The sequence below is a fragment of the Bos grunniens genome, chromosome X, assembly GCF_055505025.1.
Source record: "Bos grunniens cultivar Pamir isolate PY7600 chromosome X, Bosgru_T2T1.0, whole genome shotgun sequence".
Lineage (NCBI taxonomy): Eukaryota > Metazoa > Chordata > Mammalia > Artiodactyla > Bovidae > Bos > Bos grunniens.
Window position 1 is genome coordinate 5408062 of NC_141194.1, and position 12131 is coordinate 5420192.

Genomic DNA, 12131 nt, shown 5'->3' on the forward strand with positions numbered 1-12131 from the left:
AACCCCAGCAAGCTCTTACAGGTTCATGACTCGTGACGTGTGAACGCAGAAGATTTCTGACTCACGTCAACCACTGTCGAAGTGGCCTTTGAAGTCTCGAGCGCTTCACTGATGCATAAGAAAGAAGAAAAGAAAAGAAAGTGAAGTGGCTCAGTCGTGTCCCACTCTTTGCGACCCTATGGACTGTAGCCCACCAGGCTCCTCTGTCCATGGGATTCTCTAGGCAAGAATACTGGAGTGGGTTGCCATTTCCTTCTCCAGGGGATCTTCCTGACTCAGGGATTGAACCCAGGTCTCCTGCATTGCAGGCAGACGCTTTAACCTCTGAGCCACCAGGGAAGCCTGATGCATAAGAAAACTTTTAATAGAACATGCCGGGCAGACCAAGTGTCTAGGTGGATCCACACACTTAAGAGATGTCTCCGAGGTCCTAGCGTCTGAGATGGTAAAAGAAAACACTCACATTTCTTCTGATGCCTCTGCTGTTAGCAGACAGCTAACACTAATAACCTTCCAAAGATGGTCCCTCTGTCCTCCCTGAAAACCTGACTGTGGAGGAACTTGTCAGTACATTAAAGACAAGGTGCAGCTCACTTCCATGTGTCAGTGTTGCCCTGCTCCAGGAGAAGATGGGTGAGGCAACAGATGACGGCATCATATGGGTTTTTTCCTTCTGTAATTGAAGGATAATTGCTTTATAATTTTGTGTTGGTTTCTGCCATACATCCACATGAGTCAGTCACAGGTATACATATGTCCCTTCCCTCCTTAACCCCCCTGCCACCCCGTCCCACCCCTCTAGGTTCTCACAGAGCACCAGGCTGAGTTCCCTACTTCGTACAGCAAATTCTCACTGGGTATCTGTTTTACCTGGAGTTCCCTGGTGGGTCAGACGGTCAAGAATTGGCTATATGTTCCTCCTCCTTACTGAAGGAGGAGACAGACAGAACAAGCTCCATCTTGAAAGCAAGACTTCTGTTTTCTTGGACCGGAGTGTGGACTTTGAGTTCTATGCCCAGTGTCTATGGAAATGACTTACCAACTGGAAAACCAGACACCCTGGAAGGAAGAGCCCCAGAAGTAGTGCCTAGACTCTCTGTCAACTAAAAAAATACCCAAACTAAAAAAAAAAAATGTAATGGAATCATACATTCTATTCTGCTTATTGGGGTATGACCACAGGCCTATTGATAATTGTCCACTGGTAACTACCTAGGCTTAAGGCATATGAATCACAGGTTAACTTTGATTGTATCTTTCTTTTCCTTTGTTCAGACTAGTTTCAGGGAATTTGGGGAGGTGGGTTTGGGCATGTACACTTAGGGTATATAAGGTTTCAACTGCACTCCACGATCTGCATTGAGTCTGTTTCCCGGAACGCGTGGCTGCAGCACTACCTCATACCACAAATTCTCACTGGCTGTCTATTTCACGTGGGGCTCCCTGGTGGCTCAGATGGTCAAGAATACACTGTATGTTGAACTATTACCCTTTCAGTTCATCCCTCCGTCTCCGGATCTATTTTTCTTAAATTGTTCTCGATGTCTTTTTGGAGCACGCGGCCCCATTTTTGGAGAGTAATGACTGTGATAGTAACCAGGTTCATTTGGCCTGACAGCCTTGTCCACAACCCTTCTTAAGAGGAATTGGGAAAAGGGGTCTCGTGGCTTAGGGACTGTGGTTGTCAGTGGCTGTGCCGGTTGGTGTCCGTGCAGACGGAACAGCCCCTGTGGCAGCGAGGGCCGTGGAGGCATGACCAGTCAAGGAGCCTGAATCTCGACTCTGCCCTTTCCTGCTTAGGCGTGAAAGGTTGTTGCTGAACCTCCGAAGATGCTGGGATTCTTGGCCTCAGGAGGAGAAGAATTCTATCCGGGGCCAGAGACGAGGCTTGATCGCTCAGAGCTTTTGTGTCATAGAGTTTTATTAAAGCATAAAAGAGAGAGAGAAAGCTTCTGACATAGACACTAGAAGAAGGCAGAAAGAGAGCCCTCCTGCTAGTCTTTAGCCGGATGTTGGATAGCTACTGCTGCTCGTGCTAAGTCACGTCAGTCGTGTCCGATTCTGTGAGACCCCATAGACAGTAGCCCACCAGGCTCCCCTGTCCCTGGGATTCGTTAGAGATAAGGGTTTGATCCCTGGGTTGGGAAGATCCCCTGGAGGAGGGCATGGCATCCCACTCTAGTATTCTTGCCTGGAGAATCCCATGGACGGAGGAGCCTGGTGGGCTACAGTCCATGGGGTCGAAAAGAGTCTGACACGACTGTGTGACTAATACTTTCACTTTTAAGGGATTAAGAAATGCTGTCATTTTCAATCAACAGAACAAAGGGAACGGGAGTAAAAAGAACTGTAGATACTCTGTGTTTAAATGAAAAAAAAAAAAAAGAAAGTATCCCAGTGGTGGGTGTTAGGAATGGAAACACTTACCCATGCTTCAGGAGATGCAGAGGAGGCATCTGCCTTGTGCTGAGGTCTGGGCTGTGAACCCGGGGTTGCCGCCCGAGGGAGTAGACCCTTGCTTGTTGGGGGCGTCAGCACACTCAGGAGATTGTGGTGGGGCTCACGGTAGGGCCGCGTGCTGGCCCCTCAAGGGATGGCCCGGGCCACGTGCCCCTTGGTCTTCTCTGCCAGCTCCCTGCTCCCCTGCAGACAGAGGACCCTGGGTGAACGTGGTCACCACAAGGGCAGGGAGCCTCTCTCAGGGGTCTTGTCTCTCCAGGAGATCATACCCCCTTTTCTTTTCCATTTTCTTACCTTTCTTTAATTTTTGGCTGTGCTGGGTCTTCATTTCTGTGCATGGTCTACTCTGGTTTTAGGGTTTGGGATTCTCACAGGGTGGCTTCTCTTATTGCAGAGAATGGACACAGGAGCCCAGGCTGATTCTTAACCGCAAGAGGACCAGTGAAGTCCCTCTGCCGTCTTTTCTAATCCGGATTCCACAACAGTGTTACATCAAAGTGCATACAGGAGAGTTATTCCATGAAGCCAGATTCTACATGTAGAAACTGTGAGTCAGCGTAGCGGATACAACTCTGCAAAACTTTACAAAAGAAAAGCACTGAGTGCCAGCTTACAAGCCGGTGGTGTTTAAAATGCAACAGTTCAAAATGCAGACACTGATTTATCAATAGGGCTCAGAGAGGCCAGATACCACTCATCTCTTTGCTGCCTGAGGAAATAACAAAGTCAGTGATTTTTTTTTCCCCCCTCTTCCTTTCCAGTGCTATCTGGGAACTATAGATTGAAAGTTACTGATACACTCAATTAAACAGATAGTATCATGCAGTTACTAAATTCGGGTTTCTTTATAGGAGTCCTTCGCAGACACATGCAGGGGCAATTACATGCAATTTGATGTCATAATATAAGCCAGGACAAGTTGAAAGAAGCCAGTGGTTCTTTGTGTCTCTAAACTAATATCCAAGGGCGTCTTTCCTAATTAAACAGAAGGAGATGTGTGGACTTGTAACGTTCGTGTTTTATTTCTGAAAGAGGTCAAAACCTGAAGGGAAAGGGAAAGGGAAGTCGCTCAGTTGTGTCCGACTCTTCATGACCCGGTGGACTGCAGCCCACCAGGCGCCTCCATCCATGGGACTCTCCAGGCAAGAGTACTGGAGTGGTGTGCCATTGCCTTCTCCAATGAATGAGTCTGCTGCTGCTGCTAAGTTGCTTCAGTCGTGTCCAACTCTGTGCGACCCCATAGATGGCAGCCCACCAGACTCCCCCGTCCCTGGGATTCTCCAGACAAGAACACTGGAGTGGGTTGCCATTTCCTTCTCCTGAAGAGTTATTCTTAAAACCTTTAGTGAGTTTTCTATCAGTAAGTATCAGTGTCATCAGTGTCGTGGGCTATTGCACCATGAAATTCATGGCAAAACATTCCCATCATTTCTTGTTCTCGTTGCCCCTATCTAGGGATTTTCTTCCTAGATTGGGGGGGGGAGAGAAAAAGATTTCCCCCCAAGTCCTTTTTTAGAGACAGCAAACATTCATGCATCATAAATGGAAACCATGCTCTTCACAAGGGTGTTTTCTTGGAGCAGCAAATTTTGGTTAGACACTGAGGTCATCTTGACCAATCATTTAGCACAGGTTCACGGCGGAAATTACGATAATCATCTCACAAGGCAGTGAGAGTACAGGATCAGTTCAGTTCAGTTCAGTCCAGTCGCTCAGTCGTGTCCAACTCTTTGCAACCCCATGAATTGCAGCACACCAGGGCTCCCTGTCCATCACCAACTCCCGGAGTTCACTCAGACTCAGGTCCATCAAGTCGGTGATGCCATCCAGCCATCTCATCCTCTGTCATCCCCTTCTCCTCCTGCCCCCAATCCCTCCCAGCATCAGAGTCTTTTCCTATGAGTCAACTCTTTGCATGAGGTGGCCAAAGTACCGGAGTTTCATCTCTTAATAAGGCAATAAAGAGATAACACGCTCCGACACTAGATGATCGTTCCAGGCAAGGGGGTGATGAAAGGAACGGTTGAGGTGAACCTTTCTATGAGTTGATTCTCTGAAGAGTTGGCCTGGTGAACCGAGAGCCACATGTTGGCTCCAGTGATGGGGACACATTGACAACAGCTTGTTGCTGGAAACCATTCCCCGGAAAGTGAAGGTTCCAGTGTTTGGGGGGGACATTATCTCCATTCTGAGTCTGTGTGTGCTAAGTCACTTCAGTCGTGTCTGACTCTGAGACCCTGTGGACTGTAGCCCACCAGGCTCCTCTGTCCATGGGACTCTCCAGGCAGGAACACTGGAGTGGATTGCCATTTCTTCTTCCAGGGGAATTTTCCCGACCTGGGGATCGAACCTGCATCTCTTACATCTCCTGCATCGACAGGCGGGTTCTTTAGCACTAACTCCACCTGGGAAGCATGGTTTTCCACCCACTGCTGGCAAAGTGGCGCCTTGCCCAGTCTGGAGCTAAATGCCCTAGGATTTGCAGAGGCCATTTAGATAAGCATCGAGGCACCTTGCCCAGGTGGAACACTCTGGGACAGTCCTGTCAACCACCGGCTGTGTGTGCAGTCTCAAGGGCCCCTGCCAGACCTGCTGGCACCTCACACGTTCCTCTGCCTTAACTGTGGGCGTGCATGACGATGTCCCAACCACAATTGCACTTGTCTGTCAAAACAGCTGTACATGTAAACACAACTTTGTTACCACCACATACTAGTGGGCTGGAAATCATATCAGACCTATCCACAGCAAAGGGGTTGGTTCAGCATGCTGAGGGAGTGGTATTCTGATCAGGAAACCTCTGCTTTCAGGAGAGGGAAACCCAGCCCCAGCGACCTGCAGAAAGAGGCAGCTTTGGCTTCCGTCACGTTGAGTGGTGCGGGTCCATCAGAAGCTCCAAGGACACCCCTAAGGTAAGCGTTCCTCCCCGCTCTGGATGTGCGCCTGTTGACCTGATGCGTTCACGCCCTTTTTTGTTTAATCACAGTGTGCAGACTGCTTATTCGAGGGCACCTTCCCTCACAGCCTTGAGTGGTTCCACATAACCATCACCAGTTCCTTGGTCTCTCTGCTCAGTCATTCCTGTACCTCATTAAGCAGACTGTGCGTGTAATTCATCCACCTTGAACACTGACTTGGCATCTACTTGGCTAGCTGTTGTGTTGCACCTTTGTTATTACAAAGAAACAAATTTAAACATTAGAATGGTGCACATGTATAGTAATGAAATGCTTAACATTCTGCCCGTGTCGGAGTAGATCTTAAAGCTAAACTGAACGTCCACGTGCCACTCACGTCAGGAAAGGCAGAGGTGGCGTTTGATGATTTTGCCCTGTATGCCCAGAGGACACATGGTTGTGACCTTAATAAAAACGATGTTTCCTGTATGACAGAGGAAAGAAAACCCTCCTCATTTCTCATCACCGAAAAAGAGAGTCAATCAAGTTATTTCTAATTAGGCTCAGAATAAGGTGAAATGTTTTCAAGGTATCCAGAACACTGCTTCAGTAAATTCAGCAAATTATCGAGCCACGCGAGTTTGTTTTGGATGCCTCTGAAATTTAAGGCTGTGTTAATTTATCCTGTAAGATTTATTTCAGTTGTAATCTTAGTTTTGAAATGAAGAAGTTCATTTTGGGTCTTGAAACGGTTGTCATTAATTTTACCTTGTCTATAAGTCAGAAAATTATGAATGTGTTTTCCTGTATGTTTTCCCCATTTCTCATTTAGATGAGTCAGTGATGAAACACTGAATTTATGTAGTTTGACTGTGAATGCCTATTAAAAAAAAACACTCCAAAATGCTCAGAGAATGCAGAATTAGTGCTGGTATGTACGATTGCTCCTGCAGAAGTATTCTATATTCATCCTTAATGCAGCAGGCTCAGGCATAACTATGTTTTATCACTGGAATCTGTTATCAGGCTGCTGTCAGTGACGGGTTCTTAAATTCAGTCCCTTAAGCTGGATCGCACAGAGCTGCTTTTGCTGAGCTCGCAGTAGAGCATCGACGCTGGTGGGTATAAAGGGCGTCCAGGCAAGGTCTGTGGATCTTCTGTGTTCGTAGCTGTTGTCAGGCGCCCTGTCGGGTCCGTGCATTACTTACCATCCATCTCATCCTCTGTTTTCTCCGTGTTGGAGAGTTTCTCAATCTTGCTACTGTCCTACCTGACCTGTGCCCAGGAAGCCCCAGTAGGACTGGTAACCAGAAGCTAGCTTGAGCGTAGCAGTAGTCTCGGTTTCTCAGTGAACCCCGAGACCGCCACATGACGAGAGGAGCTGTGCCTCAGAGACCAGGTAACCGAGACGATGCTCAGGTGTGAACGGCGGTCTCCCTCCGCCCTTCCACCGGAGGACTGGTGGCCCTTCCCTGCGTGCCGGAAACGGCACAAGTATCTCCTGTCTTGCACCTCAAGTTGTGCCTGATACTGCCTCGGAGCTGATTCTGATTGCTGGGTCCCAGAGTCCAAATGCTTCCCCTCAGTCAGAGTGGGAGATTCTGCGAGTCGGGTGAACGTAGAACTGGGGGCCGTTGGGGGCAGTGAGCTTATTTCCCCGAGACCTGAGTGCACGGTTGGAAGAAAAACAAGAGGCAACTGCGAGAAGCTCCACCTGTGTCTCCATGATCCGCAGAGCGAAGATTCGTATGGTAGAAAGAATCGGAGCCTGGAGAACTGGTTTCCTTATTACTGAAATACGGAAACCCAAAGCTGATGTTGCAGTTCTGGGGAGAGTAACAGAGACTAGGGCCACCACCCAAGCTGGAGGATTTCAGGCGCTTTGTTTTCTGTCTCAGTTCCGTTGGACTGACTTGTTTAAGCGGACTTGGAGAAGCGTGTTGAGTCAACCGAATAGGACGCCCGTGGGATTTGCCGCTTTGCTGCAGATACCGTCTTTCTCTTTGAAGAAATGGCAAGCCACCTGACTCCAGATATGGAGTTAAAGACCTGCTCCTTTTTTTTTTTTTAATAACTATTATTTTATTTAGTCTTTATCACAACCCCATGAAATAAGTCCTCTCTTTATCCTCACTTTTAAACCAAAGAAACCGAGGCACAGAGAAATTGTCTATCAACATTTTGATAGATAGCTTTTCAGTTTTTTTCTGTGCATGTATGTATTTTTTTTATTTTAAGCCAAATTAGATTAACACACTTGATATTATTTTCTAATACGCTTTACTATTTTCTATTTACTCAACAAAATAGCATGAACATTTCCCCATATTATTAACTGTTCTCTTGCCGTATAATTTTAGTACATATTACATAAATGAAGAATACAAATATCTCATTGTGAGTCACTCAGTCGTGTCCGACTCTTTGTGACCCCCACAGACTATAGCCTGCCAGATTCCTCTGTCCATGGGATTCTCCAGGAAAGAATACTGGAGTGGGTTGCCATTTCCTTCTCCAGGAAGACCTGCTCCTTTTAAATCAGTTTATTCTCCCCTGATCCATTCTCTTCTAGATACTTTATCCACATAAACCTCAGCTAGTCTTAGCGAGCAGACAGGCATCCAGGTAGATCCTATTCATACACTGCCCACTTACCGCGTAGCTTGGTCTTCGGCCCAGTGTTAACTAAGCTCAAGTGAGTGGTATAGAATGGTAACCACGTGAACAGTTCCTTCCCCTGGTTCTTGAGAAAGAAGGACAGATCACTCCCATTCTTCTTTCCTTCCCATTGACAAATGGTGGTCCAGATGACCTTAACTCACAGATATTAAGACAAATACACCAGGTTATGGAGTCACTTGTGGAGGACTGCAAAGTTACCCTTCCAGCCCTTAACCACCCAGCCGTATCTCTGGGGTGTTCCAGGAGAGACACAAACATCTAGCTTATCAGGTGTGTTTCGAGTCTTTGTGTGGCAGCAACCGAACTTGCTTCCCAAATAATGAGCATGTTGTCCTGTCTGTCTGCTCAGGTTCCCATTTCCGCATTCAGATGCTTGTGTTCTCTGGGTCCCTTGAAAGTCCCTGTTCTTTGGAGCACTGGGTCCTCTCTGTGTCCCTACCCCTCTCACCGTTGCCTGTCTGTCTCTGTACAGAATCAAGGTGATCTTCTGCAAAGGACCAGTCACACACGCCTGTAGGTGTGACCACATCTGATGGTGATGTAGATACTCTGAAGCTAAATACCTGAATCTTTTATGCTTAAAAATATTCCTCAGAAGTAAAAGGTGATGAGTAATTTTGCAGTGGGGAAACCTGAAACGCTTGGTTAACCCAGTGATCAAGGTCGGTATCAACTGGGTTATGTCTTATTGACAGCATGTGACCTTGGTATGATGTGTGTGAGAAGGCCACTTTACCTCTGGGGTCTTTCTCCAAAATGCCTGTAACCTCAGCATAATCGTGAGAAAAACACTGGGGAAAACGAAATTGAAAGATGTTCTACAAAATACCTGCCTAGCATCCTTCACGGAGAAGGCGATGGCATCCCACTCCAGTACTCTTGCCTAGAAAATCCCATGGATGGAGGAGCCTGGTAGGCTGCAGTCCATGGGGTCACGAAGAGTCAGACATGACTGAGCGACTTCACTTTCACTTTTCACTTTCATGCATTGGAGAAGGAAATGGCAACCCACTCCAGTGTTCTTGCCTGGAGAATCCCAGGGACGGGGCAGCCTGCTGGGCTGCCTTCTATGGGGTCGCACAGAGTCGGACACAACTGAAGCGACTTAGCAGCAGCAGCATCCTTCAAAGCTGTCAAGGTCATCGAAACCAGGGAACGTCTGAGAAACCGTCAGAGCCTCAAGGAGACCAAGAAGCTATGACCCCCTAAAAAGTTTTTGTGATACCCTGGTTAGGATCCTGGTACAATGCACGGACATTTAGGGGAAAGCTAAGGAAAGGCAAATAAAATACAGATGTTGGTGAATAATAGTTTGTTGATATCAGTTCATTGGTTATGACAGAGTACCAGGTAAATGGAAGACCTTAAAATGTGAGGGGACTCTGTAACATTCTTGCAGCTTTCCTGTAAATCTAAAGCTAGGCTATAACAAGAAGTTTACTAGTTTTTTTTCCCCCCAAAGTGGGTCTTTGTTGCTACTCTTGTGCTTTCTAGTCGTGGTGAGCAGCGGCTACTATTCGTTGGCAGTGCACAGGCTTCTCATGTCAGTCTCACACTCAGAAGTTCCAGCGTGAGGACTTGTGTTTCCTCTTTATGCATGCGTGCTCAGTCGTGTCTGACTCTTTGCGACTCCGTGGACGGCAGCCCTCCAGGCTCCTCTGTCAATCAGATTCTTCAGGCAAAAATACCCGAGTGGGTTGCCATGCCGTTCTTCAGGGGATCTTTTCCAACCCAGGGATGAAACCCATGTCTCCTGCATGGCAGGCACATTTACCACCTGAGTCACCACGGAAGCCCTGATAAAGGAAAGGATATAATCTGGCTGAGAATGAGGGCTATAGTCATGGGATCTAAGGTTCAGGAATTTGAAAAAAAAAAAAAAAAAGCAGGATCTTATCCAAAGACTCAGAAAAAAATTGCATGAGATGTCAGGATGGAGTAAGTGTCCAAGAAACTGGAAGCAAAGGCGAGTCCCATGAGGGTTTACTCTCCCCAAGCTGGATGCTCTGTAATTTGTATCTTCCACCCTGCTTGTTGGTTTCATGAGCTACACGGCCACTGCTTGCGAACCATGGCTAGCCAGACCCCCGAAACCCCGTTCACCCATTTACCAGCATAGATGTGCTGATGTTTCTTCACTAGACAGTAATGGGAGCCCTAAACGTGCTAATGAGGGCGCTGGCCAGGGTACCCAGCTCCAGTCTCTGATGTAATTGTAGGCATATACCTTTCTCAGCTTTCTCATCTGTCAAATGAAGGTAGTACACATCCCCAGCAGAGAGGTGTGATAGCTAAGGAGCAAATACAGAGCACAAGCAGATATTGGGGGACATAGATCAGCTTAGCATTGGACCATTCATAGGAAGATGTGTGTAAAACGATGGGCTGCAGGAGTTGAAGGCATGGGCTGGGAACCTGCAGATACAGGAGAGGACTGGATGATGTAGGTGAGGGGATAAAAAGGCTAGAGGGCTGGAGATGGAAGATGTTTGCAGAAGGACATGGGCTACAGAAATAGAACCACCCGTGCCCAGAGAGAGGGATGTTTGATCAAAGATGCCTGAGACGAAGACATCCCAAATGGTGACAGTTCAGTTCAGCTCAGTTGCCCATTCGTGTCCGACTCTCTGCGACCCCATGGACTGCAGCACGCCAGGTTTCCCTGTCCATCACCCACTCCCGGAGCTTACTCAAAGTCAAGTCCATCAAGTCAGTGATCTGTGACCCCACGGACTGCAGCATGCCAGGCCTCCCTGTCCATCACCCACCCCCGTAGCTTGATCAAACTCCTGTCCGTTGCATCGGTGTTGGCATCCAATCATCTCATCCTCTGTCGTCCCCTTCTCCTTCCGCCTTCCATCTTTTCCCAGCAGACTGAAGCAAAGACGGGGGCTATTGGAGTGGGTGGTTTGGGGACATCCAGACGGCAGAGTCCCTAGTGGCTTCTTGGTTCCATAAAGGGAGATGTTCATAAAAGCAGGAAGATGGAAAAAGGAGCAAAGCTCTGGGCATCACAGACAGGACCACAGACAGATGAATCAGGGCAGAAGGGGACAGTGGCCGGTATCCAGAGAGGGCACATAATACCATCGAGGAACTGACGCTGTAATTGGCACAGTGTTCACAGATTTTCACAAGAGTTAGAAATGAAATTTGCTTGATGTGACCCCATAGTAAGTACTGGAGAAGGAAATGGCAACCCACTCCAGTATTCTTGCCTGGAGAATCCCACGGACAGAGGAGCCTGGTGGGCTATGGTCCATGGGGTCGCAGAGAGTTGGACACTACTCAGCGACTATCAATCACTCACTCAGTACTAAGTACATTCCTTTATCTGACCTGGTTTGATTCCAGGTTGCCCATCACAGTGATAACGTCCAGGCTTTGAATGGGCCTCTCTGGTGGCTCAGTAAATGGTATTAGCTTGTTTTTGCTGACGGGTCCTGTGAACAGTCAGCTGTGGGTTTCTGAAGGTCAGTGGACTGCATGTGAAGGTCATCGTTCTCATTTCTGTTGGGTGCTGGATTTACACCCTCGAACCGCGTTGTGATCCGGAGGGGTCTTCCTGTTCTCTTCTCATCTGTGCTGGGTTCTCTGTTGTGAAAGAGGCCAAACCGTCAGGAAAAAGGTCATGTTTTATAGGGCCAGAGGTAGTTGCCAAAGCAAGACGATGTAATCGAATGCGGTTCTTTGTCTCGTAACTTGAGCAGTGCCGTTCTGCACGAGGAAGATAAAATCTGAAACTGTCCTCCAGCGCTGGCTGGCTTCAAGGATCACATGTCCCATGACATTTTTAACCTTTCGTTGCATCCTCCGTTGTTTTTTCTAGCTAACTGGGAACTTGACCTCAGAACTACCATTGTTTTCCTTTTCATCTTTTTAAAATGACTAACCAAATGTGACTTTCTTTCAAGGGCTATCTGTGTCAAGAATTTTAAAAGTTACTAATCTGAGTGGTTCTGGAATTCGTAACTGAGCTTGGATTTTTGACTGGACGTGACGTTCATGAAGACACCTCTTGTATTGTCCCAGATTGCAAAACTAGTACACAATAGGATTGATTCAAGATCGTGTCTTTACAAAGCTAGCTCC

At 47.5% G+C, this 12131-nt stretch overlaps 1 protein-coding gene across 18 annotated transcripts in view; it reads left to right on the top strand.

The window, feature by feature from the left end:
• The window catches only part of LOC147339722 (uncharacterized), a 496256-nt gene that overhangs the window by 151798 nt on the left and 332327 nt on the right, over positions 1-12131 (top strand). For 16 of the 18 annotated variants that reach the window (XR_015158987.1, XR_015158985.1, XR_015158988.1 and 13 more), the window contains one exon: positions 5271-5372. Coding sequence is in view for 1 of the 18 variants with exons in the window: in XM_086387884.1 (XP_086244010.1) it covers positions 5271-5372 (102 nt within the window). In the remaining 17 variants the exon portion in view is untranslated. Of the gene's footprint in view, positions 1-2854; positions 3008-5270; positions 5373-12131 lie in introns of those variants that run through there. The other 2 variants (XR_015159003.1, XR_015159008.1) reach the window with 1 other exon arrangement.